The sequence below is a fragment of the Nesoenas mayeri genome (genome assembly GCF_963082525.1).
Source record: "Nesoenas mayeri genome assembly, chromosome: 5".
NCBI lineage: Eukaryota > Metazoa > Chordata > Aves > Columbiformes > Columbidae > Nesoenas > Nesoenas mayeri.
In genome coordinates this window covers 41,759,737-41,777,475 of record NC_137548.1, presented here as the reverse complement: position 1 = coordinate 41,777,475, position 17,739 = coordinate 41,759,737, and the positions used below count along the sequence as shown (strand labels likewise).

The 17,739-nt window shown below is 46.9% G+C and overlaps 1 protein-coding gene across 1 annotated transcript; it reads left to right on the top strand.

Moving 5' to 3' along the window:
* Nucleotides 1-421: 421 nt before the first annotated feature.
* SPINT1 (serine peptidase inhibitor, Kunitz type 1) lies at nucleotides 422-17,440 on the top strand (the record flags this gene model as incomplete). Its single annotated transcript, XM_080345202.1, has 10 exons — nucleotides 422-851; nucleotides 9,477-9,628; nucleotides 11,125-11,263; nucleotides 12,230-12,400; nucleotides 13,107-13,133; nucleotides 14,086-14,211; nucleotides 14,363-14,413; nucleotides 15,228-15,398; nucleotides 16,112-16,168; nucleotides 17,244-17,440. 10 exons carry the CDS (start codon nucleotides 422-424, stop codon nucleotides 17,438-17,440), a joined length of 1,521 nt encoding a protein of 506 aa, XP_080201328.1.
* Nucleotides 17,441-17,739: the final 299 nt, after the last annotated feature.

The window sequence follows — 17,739 nt, the reverse complement described above, 5'->3', positions numbered from 1 at the left end:
CAGATCATGCAGGTGAGTGACTTGGGTTTTTTTCCCCTCCTCTCTGAGGGAGTTGGTTTTCACTTCCTGCACTCTCTGTGCCTTTGTCTCCGCTGGACGCAGCTGAAGGCACACCTGAGGGGCGAAGGCACCAGGGCCGGGGACGAGGGGGATACCCCGTTCCCAGCATCAATTTCACGGGAAACTACTTAGGTGAGCGGCTGAGAGCGCATGCCTGGGGACGAGTTGCAGGGTGAGGAGACACACTCCACCACCCCTGGGGTGAACGGGGATCCAGAGCACGGCTAAGGTCGCACTCCAGGTCCCCACTTGCTCCAGGGGTGGCATGCGCCTGGACACCATCCCTCTTAGCTTCATCTATCTTCTCCCTTCCTTTAGGAAAGGAATAAGGTCTTAAGGCAACGAGGATTGGAGGACCAAGATGGCCAAAGAGAGTCCGGGTCCATGGTTTGTGCTCTGGGTCTCCTTGGCGCTGGTGGTGGACTTTGGTGAAGGAAACAAGGAAAAACCCTTCGGTGAAATGTGCTTGGAAGACTTTACAGCAGGGGTGCCAGATTTGGTGCTGGATACAGACGCCTCTGTCCAGAACGGAGCCACCTTCTTGTCGTCCCCCATGGTCCATCGGAGCAGGGACTGCATGAGAGCCTGCTGTAAGGACCCTGCTTGTAACCTGGCTCTTGTGGAGCTGGTCCCGGGCACAGAGGAAGACCACATCCAGGGCTGCTTTCTCCTCAACTGCCTCTATGAGCAGGCTTTTGTCTGCAGGTTTGCCAGGAAGATCGGCTTTCTCAACTTCTTGAGGAAGGACGTGTACGATTCCTACCTGGCAATGCAGAATCATGGATCTAGTGGTAAGGTGCCCATAATGGATCTGTGCAAACCAGGGCTGGAAGAGCACTAATGGCCACTAGAGCCAGCTCCTGGAGCCATCATTTCTGCAGCTGTGGTGCAAAATGGTCAGGATAAAGCGGTGTTAAGTATGGGGTTTCTATATGCACCTCTACCACAAAGGTTTTCTCTAACTTTGATGAACTCACTTAAGATCTGTGCCTCAGTTTACCTATAAGTACATGGAGAGGGTACACCTATTTGAAGTGGGTGGAGCAAGCATTTACCAAATACAGCCTGAGTTTTTTATACTTGACAACAGAGAGAAAAAGGTATTGTTTTTCTTCTCCCTCCCCCTAGGCCTTTGAGGTTGGAAAGTGAAATCCTCTAAAAATCTACACATCACCGCGTTTTAAAGGGCTGCATTAATCTCTTAATTGCTCAGGGGCTGGAGGCAGGACGCAATCCACTTACCTTTCATTTTGTCACAGCCTGAATCTGGTGAGCAGCAGCCTGGACGGTGAGGTGTCTCAGGATCGTTCTGCTTGTTGGGGCTGGTTCTTGCTGCTGAGGGAGGGAGAGGGAGAAGCTGTGAGGGGGCTGATTAGAAAACTCCCTTCTGGAGGTTGATTTCTCTTCCCTAATCCCTGGTTCCCTGATCTGAAAGATTGCACCTGGATGCAGAAAACCAGGTGCAAAACAAACAAACAAACTAATCTGGAGCTGGCTGCTTGCCACATGCTCTGCCATCTACAAAGGCAGTGTGTTCAGAAGCACTGAAAACATGGCAGTTCTTCCTTTTGTCTCCTTCTTCCGTGTTTTGAAGGAAGCCTAATGAGGCCAGGACATCTCTAGCCTGGCTGGGTCTTTAGCAACCATAACTAGTTTATTATATGTTAATGCATGGGCAGGGCTGTTAGGGGATATCTGTACAGATCATACTCCTCATGCCCCCTCTCAGCCCACCTGTGGCAGGGATGGAAAGGATCAGCAAAGATGACAAGGGGAGCAGCCAGGTGGGCTTAGGTGGACCACATGAGCTGAATAGGTCTTAGATCTTCTGCTGAGATGTGCCAGCCCGTGAGGCTTGTAGGTGCTGGAGGTGTGAAATGGCACCAAGCCCCACACTGACCACTTTTGTCCATTCAGTACCAGTGTGGGGGTTTCGGAGGAGGATACGGCTCCTCTGGAGCAGTCCTTGGATATTGCTGGTTTGAGCAGCAATGTGGCAGAGTGGTTCTCACGTCCTTGGTCCCTGCTTGTCACTTCCCACCCCATTTTAGGGCCTTCTGGTAAATATCTCACTGTTGCGGTAGTTGTTCTGTGTCTCCATTCCAGGCTCAAAATCCTTTCCACAGGAGCTGCAGTTAGTGAGGGACTGAAGGCCACATCTGCAGGACTGGAGGTGGTATGCTGGCAGCTGTCTGAACTCCTACACACATTATTGTAGGAGGAAAAGGGAATGCATCATCTCCAATACATCCCGATTTCACAAGATTACATTAAAATACGATGTACTGTTGAGTAATTCAGTCTCTTAATCTCTATGGACCAGTGCCCCACATAAGGAGACTGCAGCTCCCCTCCTCCCTGGGCTGCTCGCAGGGTCTGGCACTGCAAGTGTGCAGGTCTCTAGGAAGCGTCCCTGGGTCACTGAGCTCTCTATGCCACCAGCAGTGCTGTGTTCGCCACTTCATGGCACCCAGCTGGAGCATCCCAGACACCAATATGCTGGTGTAGGAGGGGCTTGGTCCCTTCTACACCCTTTGTCTGCACTCTCAGAGGGCACAGGGTGCCAGGAGGTTCTCCAGATGTAGACACAGACACTGGGAAGTTTGCTGCTTTGTGTTTGGATCTGGCTGCAATGTTCATGCTGTGCTTCCATGGGAAATGAGGTTCCGTCCTCTCCTGAATTTTTTAGGCGCTGTCTTTGATTGGTACCAAAAGCTTTCTGAATCACCTTGAATGACATTGGAGCGCTGGCAGGAAAACAGACAAAAGACTATTACTATTTGTTAATCCAGAGTGAAAATGTGTTGTTTTACTGGATAAATAGCAAATAATAAAAAGGACTAAATGTGACCATACGAGCTGGGCCCACCTCCCCAAAGCAGCTGATGAGACACATGAGAATGCAGATTTCGATTTTCGTTCAGATCCAAACAAAAAAAAAAAAATCCAAAATAAATGCCCAAGCCCCTCCAGCCATGATGCTGGAAGTGGGTCCATGCAGGAGGATGGGCCTGGCTGGCTGGGAAGATGGGTGCCTTGCTGTCAGTAAGGGGGAGAGGGGAAGGGTGCGAACGTGCAGGAGGCCAAATGAGCTGCTGGGCACTGAGCGTGTCCACCTAGCAGCATGAGGAAGTTTTACAGCATTTTTGCTTCTGGGCCTTTTGAGGATGCCTGAAAAGTCCAGGTGAAATAAGGGTTAAGGAAGCTATTTCTGGCATGTCAGGTTTTCCTCCCAAAAAATCCTGGCCCAGGTTTTGCGCTGGAGACAAAACTATCTTGTCTTCCTGCTGTTGTGCTTTATTGCTGTTAAAATGTGACTACTCTGGAGCCCAGGTTATTATTGTCAGTCCCCTGAGACTGGCTCTACAGGAACTTTATATGCTGCTTTATCATCCATCCCTTTCCTTTATGTGCTGCTGTCAGGTGTCCTAGGAGCCCTTAGGGTATGCCCATGTGGCAATCTTCAGACATCCTCTGCAATAATGAGAATTAAAAGCATGTTTTTATCTAGTGAATAGTGACATGTATATTTAGTGATCCCAGTGGGTGACATTAAACAAAAAACCCACATGTTGCAAGACACACGCTGTTACTACAGGGAGCAGACCTGTTGAATTAAGAGTTTTATATATATTCAGGAGGAGTCTAGATAACACTTGAAAGAGACAGCACTGCTAGGGGCTGATGAGTGGGCAAATTTAATCTTGGAGTGTTTCTGGAGCCTGATGGAAGCAGCTGAAAGCTGGGAGAGTGTTACAGGGGGAGCACTGCATATGCTTGCCCTGTTCTTGCTCTTGCTTGAACATCCACAGCAAGACTGTTGGCAACTGAACACAGGGGCAGAGGCACCCTTGCTCTGACCCACTGCAGCCACTCTTTCTATGTTATGACTTCAGAAAAAGCTGTGGGTACAGGCACAAATGAATGCAGCTGAAATCTAGCTTCTGCACATCATCTGAGTATATTTTCAGTATTTTGGATCATAAGAGTTTCTGAGTCCTTTATAAGCTGCTGACAACAGCGTGGCTCTGTCTCTCGCCTCTTCCAGCTGACGTACAGCCCGAAGTCTCTGATGTTATTGTTAAAAGGCACTATCCTCTTAAATGATTCCCCAGACTGAACTTTGGTGCGAGTTTTCTGCCTGGCTCATTCGGGAGGGGCAGGCTCACCACGCAGTTTATTGGTAATAATGGAGCCCAGTGTTTAAGTAACTACACCGAGTTTATTCTGGTCTAGGCAAACCAGTTCTGGGTGTGAAACTGGAAAATAACCTCCCTGAACCTTTGTCCATTTCTTGAACTGAAGCTTTTGTGGTGGTTGTGAAATGCTCAGGAACACTCTCCTCCTGTTGGATTCATGGCTTGTGAGTGGGAAACAGGAAGCGCTGGGGAACCGGAGGGCTCAGGATGTGTCTGCTCCTGCCCCACTGTGGGGAGAGATCTGCAGGTTAAAACTTTGGTTTGAAGCTCACCCCTCTTCAAATGTTTGGACCAGCTCTGGTTTCAATTCTGTGGGCATAGTGCACCTAAAATGAGTGGTACTGGGATCCTGTCTGGGGCTGAGTGAAGTCCAGTCAGTGGTGTCCCTTTGGATGGTGCTGCTTGGCCCAGAGCCAGCTGCTGGTCCTTCAGTGCCCAGCTCAGGCCAAGAGAGGGGGAATTGCACATTCCGTGCCCACGCCACAGTTCAGAGGCTGATGCACACTGGAAGGGGCCTCGGAGACCAACTGGCCGAGCTCCCTGCTCAGCGCAGGTGAGGAGTGGCTTCCACTCCACTTGCTGTGAAATTACTGTTTGCCACGCAGAATTTGCTGAAGTCCCACATGTTCTGGCTACTTTGTGTCTTGTCTTTGGAGCTATTTAAGGAGACTGGAGGAACAAACTAATCTTTACTAAAATGGCACAAAGACCTATGGGAGAGTCTATCCCTCTGCCTTCTAAAGCAAAGTGTACTGGTTTTCCACACCCCGAGGAAAGATGGAAGGAAGCTGGTGGCAGCAGCAGATTGCATGATTCTGAAAATATAATCCAGTCAGTCATGCTGTATTGTTTTAGAGAGGTTAGGTTGATCTGCTGTGTGCCTGTCTTACAAGCCACTATAGAAACCTCTAGAAATCAATGCTGAGAGTTGCTTAGCTCTGCATGAGTTGTCAGAAAGCTATATGGCTTTATCATGATTGTATTTGCTGCTTACCTGGGATGAATCCCTACAGAAAGAGCCTGTACTTCTCTTTCTCCAGGCACTATGTTGCATTGCTTTGTTCCTTTCCCCTTCTCCCCCTCCTCAGGCAAATTCACATTGTGGCAGCAGCAGCATCCTTCATTACCTTTGCTTGCTACAATGGAACATTTTCTAGTGTTGATGGGCAAGATTTGAATAAACCCTCACATTTGAATGACTTCCCTGGAAGCCACGCAAGAGTAGAGCTTTAGATAGTGTTTGCGGGGAGAGAAGAACAGAGCTTCAGCAGCTGTGCTGCTGCCCACCTCTGCCCACTGGTTTTGGCAGCTGGCAGGCTCAGCTGGGTTCTGGAGCCTGAAATCTCACGGGTTGCGAAGGCTGTGTGTCTCATGGATGACGGAATTTGGGTGGCCTCATTTCTTCTCCTGTCTCTGCTACTGGCCTGCCCAGTGGCTTTAAGCAGTGGCTTTTGTCCCCAGGGAGGTCCTTCCCTTCGCAGTGCATCAGTGTCCCCAGCACAAGCCACACTCCTCTTGTTTGTGAGCTGCTTCTGGATGTCAGACAACAGCGGCTGTAAGAGCTCCTTGGTGACCATGAGAAAGCTTTCCAGCTTTCTAGTGGCAACCCCAAATCATTCTGAGGCATTTTCAAGTGTTGCTCTATAGTCTCAGGTATTCAGGGTGTATCTGCATGAGTGCTGGAATGGAGGAAATCTGGTTTTCTGTGAATTTGTGTCTCGAGGGCAAGAGCTAATATCTGAGCTCCAAAAGAGAAATCCCCAAACTGGGAGGTTTGCAAGCACTTTCTGCTACAGGATTTCACTGGCGCCAGCATGTTCAGATAGTGAGGTCCCTAGTGGGGTCTCTCCTCCCACCTAGATGCTTACTTCTGCAACCCTTGTAGGAATTTACTATCTTTTAGATTCCTGCTCCCTCATCAACTTTGATTCAAGATTACTCATTGTTAGAGGTGAAGCCAGACAAACCATTGACTGCATAACCCTTAAAATGACATGAATTTTTTTAAAAAGCAAAAAACTAGGACTGAGGCATGACTATACTGTGAGCCAAATAAATTTGTTTTTAAGCATTTTGGATTTACACTATGAAGCTTTTCTCCAGGATCATAAGCATATTTCACCTTCCGATGCATTTTATAAATGGAAGCTGAAGTTGTCACTTAATGATGTGGCTCCAAGAGTATATGCTCCACAGTAAAGAGCACGACACAGAACAGCATCATAAAGCTTTAATCTCCCTGTTAATTACAGAGTTTTACAGCAGAAGCTTTTCATAGTCAAAAGGGCATTATAGCAAAAGTAACTTTCATTTTTCAAACAGACTTTCAGAGCAAAGCAAACCGAGTGGAGAATCTCCCTTCCAGGAGCAGTTTGTTGATACTCACTCTGACTCAGGCAGCACTTGCTTATGAAGCTCAGGTAGAGAACAACTGTGTTGCCACTGAAGGCTTCATCTAGTCAGTGTGGCAGGAATGCTCCAAAGTCACTGAGCTTTCAGATGTCCTAAGAAGAAAATGGAAATACTTTATAATGAAGGATCATTTCTAGCGGGAGTCACTTAGCAGTTGCTGCACATAAGCAAATTTTTCTGAAGATGAAGAGAGTAGGGGAATTTGGGTAATTGGAGACTGCATCTGGAAAGGTTGCTGACCCATTGATCGGAACCAACCTTTTACTTCACCGTGCAATTCACCACTCAAAGTAACTAAATTTTCTTGTGGAGAAATGTGTGGCCCACTTTTTTTTTTTTTTTAAAGTATACGTGGTTAAAAATGACAAGGGAAACGTGATTTGGAGTTGTTGTGAATTAATGACCGGCCTCCACAGTGCTGAAGAACTGGTCTCTGCCTTGTGCAATCTCATCCACCTGCTGAGCTCAACCTGGCAGCAGGGAGCAGGGAGCAGGCTGCACTTCTCCCTGGCAGGGTCATGGTGTTTGCTTGGGAGGAACGGCAGGAATGTGCCCTCTTTCCAGGGCTTCTAGTGTTGTGTACAAGGTGTTTGTGGGGCTGTTTTTACCTGTTTGGATTCAAAGGTGCTGCCAGCTCCAGTCATTGCTTTCACCTATGAATGTTCTTATGGCAAGATAGCTTGAAAATAGAGCCGAACTCCTTTATTTGTTCTGCTGGCCCTGCTCCAGGTTCTCTTGGCCCTGCTTAGTGTCTTTGTGCCTGATTGAGACAAGAACTATCACCCTAGGCTGCAGCCCTTAAGAAGGGGCAGGAGGGAGCTACGCCTCACCGAAAGCTAAAGGGACACCAAGGTGGGCATCTCTGCTTGTGATGCAGGCGTTGTCTTCTTGGCCTCTTCCAGTCCAGCTGGGTACCCTCTGCCTATTTTGGTGGTTGGATCAAGCTCAACAATACGAGCTTGATCCTGTACTATTCCCGTCTAATACGTACATGAAAAGATGGAATAAAAGATAAAATCAGTGACAGATGGCAGAGAGCACACAGGCTGGTGCAATAAATATAACCAGAAGCTCTGAAGCTGCACAAATTGGAAGTAGCTGACCTCTTCTGATATAGGAGAACTGCAGCCTGGTCAGCCCAGTGCTGTGGGAGGTGAGGTGCAGGGCTGTAGCTGGAGACCTTGGAGGGCTGGTATGCACATACCCTCCCCAGTTCTGCAGCTGAACAGCCTGAGGACAATGCTCAAATGTATTAACATTTGGGGAGGTTTATTTCACCTGTGACTGTCCAGTAGCAGCAACATTTGTAAGAGCAGGATAGAATGAATGTGTCTTCATTTGGCAGAAGGTACTAGCAAATAGAAGATTCTGGGTGAATGTGTGGTTACCAATCTGGGCTATGTGTTGTGAAGCCCTCCATCCTACTGAATTTAGTGATGAAAGAAATAAAAAATAGTGTATTTTAAATGTCAGGTTTGTTCATATATATGCCTAATATTAAGGTCCCTTCAGTAGGGTCTTCCAAGAGTGAGCAGCAGGGACCTGAATCAAGAAATAAACAGGATATTAGAAGCAAGTCTACAACAGAAGGAATTAGCTGATGGAGTAGTTTTCCAAGAGGTTTGGGCACTAATCCCCTTCAGTCACAGGCAATACAACAGCATAATGGTAGACTGATTTATATCTAGCTTATAAATGACAATCAATGACTTTACAAAAGACTCAGATTGAACTTGAACATTGAGTCTTGGACTTTGTACAGGCACTACCAGGTGGAGTTTTGTGGGCTGAGCTGCGCGGGAAGCCTGCGATCAGAGGCATTCAGGCCAAAAGGAGTTCTAAGTGAGACTCAGTGAGTCATGAAGCATCAGGGGAAGTTCAGATTGGGCATTAGGAAAAGGTTCTTCACTGAGAGGGTGGTTGGTCCCTGGAACAGGCTCTCCAGGGAAGTGGTCACAGCAGCAAAGCTGACCAAGCTCAAGGAGCATCTGGATGATGCTCTTAGTCATACGGTTTAGTTTTAGGTAGTCCTGCAAGGAGCAGGGAATTGGACTTGACGATGTCTATGGGTGCCTTCCAACTTAAGATATTCTATGATTGTATAGGCTGTTCTTGCTGGCACAGGCAGGGATCAGTTTTCATCTCATACACTTACAGACTGGAAAAGTGTTTAACGGCTGGTGGAGACTGCTAGTAAGCTAATCATTGGAATGGCACAAAAACAATGATCTCATGAATGGCATTTGTGTGCGTTTATTAAGGCACACGTGTCACAGTGTGGGATGAAAGATGAGGTGGAAGAGGGATATTTCCCATCCAAATCCCACATTGCATAGCTCTGGTTCAATGTGCTAAGATAGTGCTTAGAGATTGTGGTAGGAATGATGAGAGTTAGTTCCACATTCTTCAACACCCACATCAGGGCAGCTCCCTAAGTGAAGGGTGGAGATTGCTCTGTGCTGCTTTGTGAGGATGTGGCCTGACAGCCAGGAGCACAAGAGCTGTAGCCACAGGGACACCCTCTTACAGTGGGTATTGTAGCCAGAAGTGGCTGGGGAGGCAACTGGCACTGCCTGAGGGGGTTGTGGAGTTATCAAATTAGTGAGGGCAGTAGTGACAGTACTGACTGCTTGTTGCTTTCTCAGGCTGAAAGAAGCACAGCTGTATGAAAGTGTCGTCCTTTTAGTGGTTGAAGTCTGTATTGATGTAACATGGAAGAATCCCCCTCCCTTATCTGCCTGTAATAGACCAAGGACTGGACTCTTTAGTCTCTTACCCAAGCCTTATTCTGCTTTCCTTCTGCAGATGACCATCCTCCAATAGCCCGCACTGGCATGGACATGAAGGTACAGCCAGGGGAGCCAGTGATTCTGAGAGGGACAGAGAGCACAGATGATCGAGGGATAGTCAGCTACGAATGGAAACAAGTCCTCGGTGACCCCTCCGTGGAGATGAAGGTAGGGAACTGCAGGAAGCAAGCAGCTTGCTCAGTGTCACCTGTGGTCTGCACTAGGTTGGGCTCTTGCAGCCACTGACTTAGACATCACCCTGTCCTTCCCACCTTGAGCCCGTTCACCCAGGAGCCTGTTCCCAAAAGCTATGGAGCACTCCTTGCAGTTGCCCCCCCTGACTCCCGCACTACTGGGACGTGATATTTCTTGGCCACGTCAGGTCTCGAGTTCCCTGCACCAGGATGTCATCTCAGAGCTTCCTGAGTAACACCTGATCTGCCTGGGTGGGAGCACGCAGAGGGCAGCAGCTTTGGTGCAAGAGCTTCCTCTGCTCCCAGGCTGCTGTAGTGCAGTCAGGGGCCTGCCCTTCGTTTTGCCAAGCTCCACTTTGCTACTTCTTCTCTGGCTCTGAATAATCCAGTCTTAGGCTCTTCTGTTTTCCTGGGGTTTTTCCTGGACTTTGTCTCTCTTTAGAGCATAGGTTCCTTCTCCCATTTTATCTGAATTGGAGCAGAAGTCACGTCTCCTGACTGTCTCCAAGATCTCTGGGGGGTGAACTCTGCCTATCTTCGATGTTAAATACAAATTGTGGCATTAGAAGAGCAGATGATTGCTGTTAAACTTCCGCAAAATGCTCTGGAAAGCCTTGGAGCTCACATGAAGTTTTTGTAGCACCTTTTAGAAGAATTAGCAAATGAGTGCATCAGGCCTACAGCTGATTTTGAAGACCAGCAATGCTTTGGCGTGCTGAGGGGGCTGTGGAATTCTGGAAAGGCTCGTTTTCTTTCCCCTTCCCCCTAGCCCAACCAAAACAACTTTCATGGGGGGAAAAAAAAAAAACAACGCATAATTCTCTAATATTGTGCTATGTTAACTACATTATGATGATATATGACAGCACTGTGCTCTCTCTTGAAACCTAACCAAAAAGGCAGATAGCATGGAAATGGAGGACCGGTGTTGTTAACAAATATAGGGAAAATGTTTGTGTTAAGAATATCATAGCTTTCTGTTCTGACTAAATAATTCACTCTCTCTTAGAAACCTCTCAGCAGGCAAATAAATAGGCACTTGTTTCATCTCTAAAACTAAATATACCTGTCATATTCAAAATGAAGGAGTATCTAGTTCTTAAATATACCTAGCTTATTCCCTATGTGCTAAGTAAATGGCTAATAATGAGTTTTATTTTTAAAAAAGTAAAATAAAACCTGCAGGTTTTATCTCCAAAGATTTTTATTTTCATTTGCACCTTCATAATGTCACAAAATATGAAAGATCTCATTAAGCTTGTGGTATTCTTTCTCTCAGCAATTCCAGCTGGGTACCAGCCCATGGATTTGGGGTGATTATATAGCACTCAGACATTCTGAGACTTCTACTTGTGTGTTTCCAGCCAAGCTCCTTTCTTCCTAGTGCAGGAACATGGGCCTTGCATGGCTTCAGTCACTCCCTCATTAAATGTACCTTCTTCTGCATAAGCCTTTCTTTTGCATTCTCAGAAGCATGAAGAAGACCAGGTAGAAATCTCCAACCTACAGGTGGGGACTTACGTCTTCCAGCTTACTGTTACGGACACCGCACAACAGCAAGACTTCACCAACATCACCATCATGGTGCTGAATTCTGAGCAGACTGAAGGTGAGCCTGAGCCCGTGGACATCTAGCTGGAGTCCCTCGGCCTGGGTGCTGCTCTGGCATTGCTGGTGCTCTTCTCAGAGGGGTAGATGGGAAAAGAGCACAACCAGGAGACCAGACCTGCTTGTCAACTTCTCCCAGTAAAAGCCTGCACCTGACCAGTAGTGGAAGGTCTCTGCATTCATAGTGATCTATTTTAGGGTTATTGTATCCTCTTGCAGAAGAGGTGGCCTGCAATAAACCCATCCTCTCTGCATGTCATTGTCCTCTGCTGGTTAACACCAGAGTGGCTGAAGCCTGGGGGTGCAACTGTGGGTGTATGACAGGATGACTTTAATGGTCATATTTAATGATCAAAATATTCAGCATTACAAATGCAATAGGAGTGGGAGTTCTCGGACAAATGATTGACTAGTAGCTAAGCAGTGAATTTCTTCTGCTACCACAGGTACCATAAAAATATAAGAACAGCCATGTCACTGCATCCAACAGTGTCCAGAGGTTGATACTTTGAAAGCAATACAAGAACATGACATGCTATCAGTAAATCCCTACTATGCATGGCTAGGGCCCAAGGAATTTGCAGCTGGGGGATTTTTTAAGCAGAAGGTGGTGTCTTTGTGTTTAATAGCCATGGATTAATCCCTTTTTGACCTCATATAATCTTTGCACAGCAGCAACATCCTGAAGCAAGGACTTTCACAGCCTAACTATGTGCTGTGCAGAAAAGCAGCTCCTCTTGTTTTATGGATGTGACACCTTCTAATTTGATTTTGTGACCCTGCCTTTCATATAAGAAAATAAATATGATGACTCCCTACTCACCTTCTCCGTATCACTCAATATTTTATAAATCTCTCAGACATGTGTCTACACTGTTGACAAACTTCCCTGTAGAAGATTTTCTCCTTTGTATACACAAAGGCAAAGCAAACTAACCAGAGCCTTTTATGTTAACTTCCTTGATAGAGCATTGCTTGACTCCTAAGAAGGTGGGTTGGTGTCGGGGATCTTTTCCACGTTGGTTTTACAACCCAAGCCTTCAGAAATGTGAGGAGTTCATTTTTGGTGGCTGCAAGCCCAACAAGAATAACTACTTACGGGAGGACGAGTGTACACTCACCTGCAAGAATGTCAGAGGTGAGTCTGCTCGAACATCAGCCCCCTCTTTGTCACAGGATTGGGATGATCTTGTGGGCAGGTACTGCAGCTTCTTGGCTGGCAGGTAGTTAGAGCCCAGAGCTGATGAGACTTGGCTAATTATTGATGGTGAGTCCTAGTCTTACACTGTGAACATGTCTGACCCAGCTCCTGGAGCACCGCTCCCCAAGTCGGCATCCCTGGTGTGTCTCTGGCTGCAGAAATGCCCACCAAATCTTCATGCCACATCTGAAACCTAAATTCAGAGGGTAGAATTGTGCTGTGGGGGAGCCAGAAGTGCTTCACCCCCAAGATGAAGTTAATTTTTTCCCTTGGCACCCTCTTAGCTGAGTCTGAGAATGACTTAGCCCTGCCTCAAGTAAATGGGCTGAGCCTCTGCCAGGCTCTTTGTGGTGCACATGTTAAGGAGGAGGCAAAAGCTTTGGAAAAGAAAGAACATTTGAGAATGGTCTAGTTAGTGATAGGAGGTTCCTCTGTGCTTCTCCAGGCCTGCTTCACATGAGTACCTCTCATCTGGGGTCTCTGAGTGGTGGACAACCATGTTTCCCCTCCCTTATCTATACAGGGCTTGCTTCCAGAAATTATGCATTTCTTAGGTGGGATGTGAAGGCAGTATAAAGCTGATCTTGAGCTGACAAAATGTTGTGGTGCTAAATTTATTTTATTTTTCCCCTTGTCTCTTCAGGTACTGTTGGTGGGCGACAACGGCCAGGTGAGCCTCCTATGCCACTGTGGAATCCCGCTGTGAGCTCAGGCTTAGTGTCTCATGTCCATTCCTGTGGCTTCTTGATTAATGCCCAGTCAGTGTGAAAAGTGAGGCACTGGAGGTTAATCTCTCTACCTACCCTTTCACTTCTATGTCATAGGGTAATTCAGGTTGGAAATTACCTCTGGAGGTCATCTGGTCCAACCCACCACTCAAAGCAGGGCCAGCTTTGAGTCATATCGGGTTGCTTAGGACTGCATCCAGTCCAGTTTTTGGGTATAGCTGATGAAGCAGATTTTACAGTCTCTCTGGACAACCTGTGCCAGTGTTTGATGGTCCTCATTATTTTTTTTTTTTCCCTTATATCAAATCACTTTCCTTCATTACAACTTGTGCCTGTGCCTGTTGCTTCTCATCCTGTTACTGTGCCCCTCCAAAATGAGTCTGTCTCTATAATTTTCGTAACTGCGGCTAGGTCTTGTGTTTCAGCCCCTTGCTGAGTCTCTGCTGGATTCACTCCAGTAGGCAATGCCTTTTGTGCACTGGGGAGCTCAGAACTGAGCACAGGACTCAGTACTTGAGGCAGAAGGAAATAATCACTCTTCTCCATTGGCTCTCGCAGCCCAGCGTGTGGGTTTCACTTTGGCCTTCCTAATTTAATCCCCATGCTTGAGCAATGTCTCCACATTCTTCCTGAGTAGCTTGCTCTTGCTTCCACCATTCATGTGTTTCTTTTTTTGAGAGGAAATACAACAATGTTTTATTTATAAATAAGAAATTTTTTTGGTTTGGTTTGGTTTGTTTCAGTCCAGAGTGGCACTAAAGATAGACCTCAACCAATCTGCCTTGTTTCCTCTTTGTCAGCCCTATTAACAGCTTTTAAGTCCTTCATAGATCATCTGTGCGGCAGGGAGAAAGAATGAATGCTAATGAGCTATCTGACCTGTTTCTGATGCAGTGTGCAATGGGAAATGTCAGCCCCCCTTCTTCAGATGCAAGGATGGCTGCTGTATTGATGCCTACTTGGAGTGTGATGAAACTCTCGACTGTGCTGATGGATCGGATGAGATGTATTGTGAACAATGTAAGTACTTCGAACTCTGGCTTAGACAACTTAGCATTTGCCAAGGGATAAGTGCAGTGTAAGTTACAGGTGCCAACTCAATCCTTTTTCGTACTTTCTGTTCTTATCCAACTGCTAAGATAAGTTTTAACATGAAACGTTTCTCTTGCAGATGCTCGTGAGTTCAATAGACTGCAGAAAATCAATGTAACACGTAAGCAAGGTACATACTGTCTGGAGCACCTAGGCTGACATCTATCAGCTTTTGTTTCTTTCCTTTAGTCTGTTGTTTCATGGTAAAACTGCTTTGCTTTGTAATTCCAAAAAGGTCTGTAGCATCTGGGTAGTCCCTGGACTAAAAGTGAGCAAGGGCCTGTTCTCTGGCCTTGAGGACAGCTGTTTCTAGCAGGCTTTCACTCTCCTGCCTAGACTTTTTCCACGCAAGCAAATCTCATGCACGTTGCCTGTTGGGCACAATACTTGGCTTGTACAAAACCCTGCAGCACTTTTTTTGAAATAGTGCAAACCACAGCAGCATGGGGGACACAACAATGGCACAGTAAGAGTCAGCATGTGCCTGTGCTTGATCCCATACCTTTGCCTTGTTTGTACTAGTGCAGACAGCGGCACTATCACTGGACTAAATGACTATATCCCAAGGCAACTTAAATGCAGCTTGCTTGTAGAGGAGATCTGAGCTAAACCATGGTTTCTGTGTGTCCAGGCTCTTTATGTTCCCTTCTGCCTCCTGAGGAGGACAGGTCATTTCTGCAGGGGATGAATCCAAGGTCTAGCATGACTGCATGTTCTGATGTTCCTTTTTCCTCATTGCTAGTCAGGTTTATAGGCAGGTGGCAGCTCACCTTGGCAATGCCAATTTGAGCAACTGGCAACTGGGCAGTGAGGACCTGAGAGCCACAGCTCTGGCCATGGATTTGCTCTGCCATGGTGCTTGTGCTTTTCTGTTGTGAGCAGAAAATGTTGCTGTTCTGGGGACGCACTGCCTGGGCTAAAGCACCTCTCCCTTGCTTTGCCAGGTCACTGTGTAGACTTGCCTGATACTGGACAGTGCACCGAGAGCATCCCCCGCTGGTACTATAACCCATTCTCTGAGAAATGTGACCCCTTCACCTATGGGGGCTGTGGTGGCAACAACAACAACTTTGAAGAAGAGGAAGAGTGCATGAAATCATGTGCAGGCGTCACAAGTAAGCAGACGTAGTGAGAGCTGGACTTTTACTGATCAAACTATGAAAATTACTCCCAGATTAAATTCTGTGGTCCCAAAGAGGCAGTGACTTGGGAGCTTTCAGTCAAAGCAGCTTTGCTGTCAAACCCTGGTTATGTCTCACAGCATGTTCTTCAACGTGACCAATGGCTCACAGGGAACAGTGTGTATCTACATCACCTTGCTGCAATGCGGACTGTTATATCTCAGGGCTGGAAAACATTTTGGGAGCTGATGTTGAAAAAGGGACAGAGGAGGAAAACAAACTAATCAAAGTTATGGTGTGACCTCTCTAAAGAGAATCAAACTTTTTAGCTTGGCTCCAGCTCTCCCCAGGTGGGAGGGGAGAAATTGAGAAAATCCTCAATGACACTTATTAGGCAGAAGTTTTAAACAAACAAGAGGGAAAGGTTTACACTGTAAACCTCTGTAGTGTTGCTGTGGAGGCCAACAGCTGAAACACAAGCAATTATGGCAAACCATATCTTTTAGGAGGCAAACTGTTGCTGCTTTTCCGAAGTGCCACATGCAGCTACTCTGCCCTGAGAACTCAGAACCATGGCTGCCAGAAGGGAGGTTGTGTGCGTTCAGTCACTTTGGAGCTCTGGAAATATGCTCCTCAGAAACCTGTCTCATCCCTCATTTTTAGCCTTCTTTATAAAACCTTTTTCCCCCTCTCTGCTCCCAATTCAGAAGCAGATGCCATTGGCCGGAGATGGGAATCATTTGAGTCCCAAAGTGCTGTCTTAGGTGAGTAACAGTTTTTCATACGGATCTTGCTTGTTGCTTTTACCCTGTCTTGAAAAATACTTTGTCTTTCCTTGCAAATAATAGCTTTTTCTCCTACCCCGCTTTTGAAGCTGGGGGAGCAATGTGGGATTTATGGGACTTCTGTGCACTGTCCACCTGTGGTCCAACTTCTCCTTTGTCTGTGACTCAGTAGCTCCTATCAGAGGCTCCTGATTTTCCTTCCATCAACTTGCATGAATGCTCCACTGGTCAACATCAAAAAATGTCAAGTAAAATTCTTCCTAAGGGCCAGGTTCACATAAGGGCCACTAACTTCTGCAAGGAAGAAGGTCCAAGTGGGTATGTGAATAATGTTGGGTGCTAGGCTGTGGGGAAATCTGATGACCCTATACACCCTGCCTACAACTGTAAAGAACACCAAAGCTATTGAATTACAAGTTCTTAGAAGAATATCACATTGAGGTCAGTGTCCTTTCACCACAGAGCTGTAAGGCCTCTTTCTTCAGTAGAGAACTCCTGAAATTATACATTTGTTTTCTTCTTCGACTGTCTCCACTGATGATGCAGTTTAGTTGGCTCAACGAAATGCTCACAGCACTTATACAAGCTTTTTCCTCACAAACTCAGCCTGTCCACCATAGCTCACTCTGACAGCATTATCCTAACCAGGAGGTGCTTTCTGTGACCAGTGTTTGGTAGCCTCCCTGTTGACATAAGAAGGAAGGCCAGCACTGCAGAAGAGCTTGATATTCATAGCAGCGTCAAATAGCCAAGCCTGCCAAAGTCACCGAATAGCCTTTAGAGGGCGTGGTGCATCTGGGAAATGATGGGAACCATAATTAGGGAGAGACAGGCTGGCTGTACCCTGAGCATACCCTTATGCCATGTGATTGCCTTCTGTCTTCTATGCTCAGTTGTGCAGTGACCACCCTGCTGTCAGGCCAGCTATTGCCCACCTCTTCTCTTTGCCAGCACAGCTCCCGCAGTGGCTTTTGGATGTGCTTCTTCCTGACCGCTCCTGTTGCATCAGAGCTCATGGAGCAGCCCTTCTAATGCGTTCCTGTATCCCCCTCAGGTGCCTTTGAGGTAGTGATTGCTGTGCTCCTCGGGATCTCCATCATGGTGGTCCTGGCGATCATTGGCTACTTCTTCCTGAAGAACAGGAAGAGGAACAGCCGCCGCCGTCAGCCAGCCACTGCTACCAATTCAACCCTCTCCACCACGGAGGACACTGAGCATCTGTTCTACAGCAGTACCACCAAACCAGTCTGACCTACAGCCTCTCTCCAGCCCAGCACTGGGACGCTCCCCAAAATTCTGGAGTTCTGTTTTCAGACATGGGCCTGTGCCTGAAGGACTCTTTCTCTTTGAAGATATTTGTAGCATCAGGCCAAGATCTAGCCATGATTTGGCAGTGCTAGTGTTTGTGATTGTCTTGGCTAAATGGCTGCTCTGGAAAGTGAAGATCTGGGAGCATTTTGATGCTCTCTGATGTCTAACCCTTCCTGACCTCAAACAACCCAGTGAAACTCTGAATTACATCTTTCTCCCTGCTCAAACCTGGAGCACAA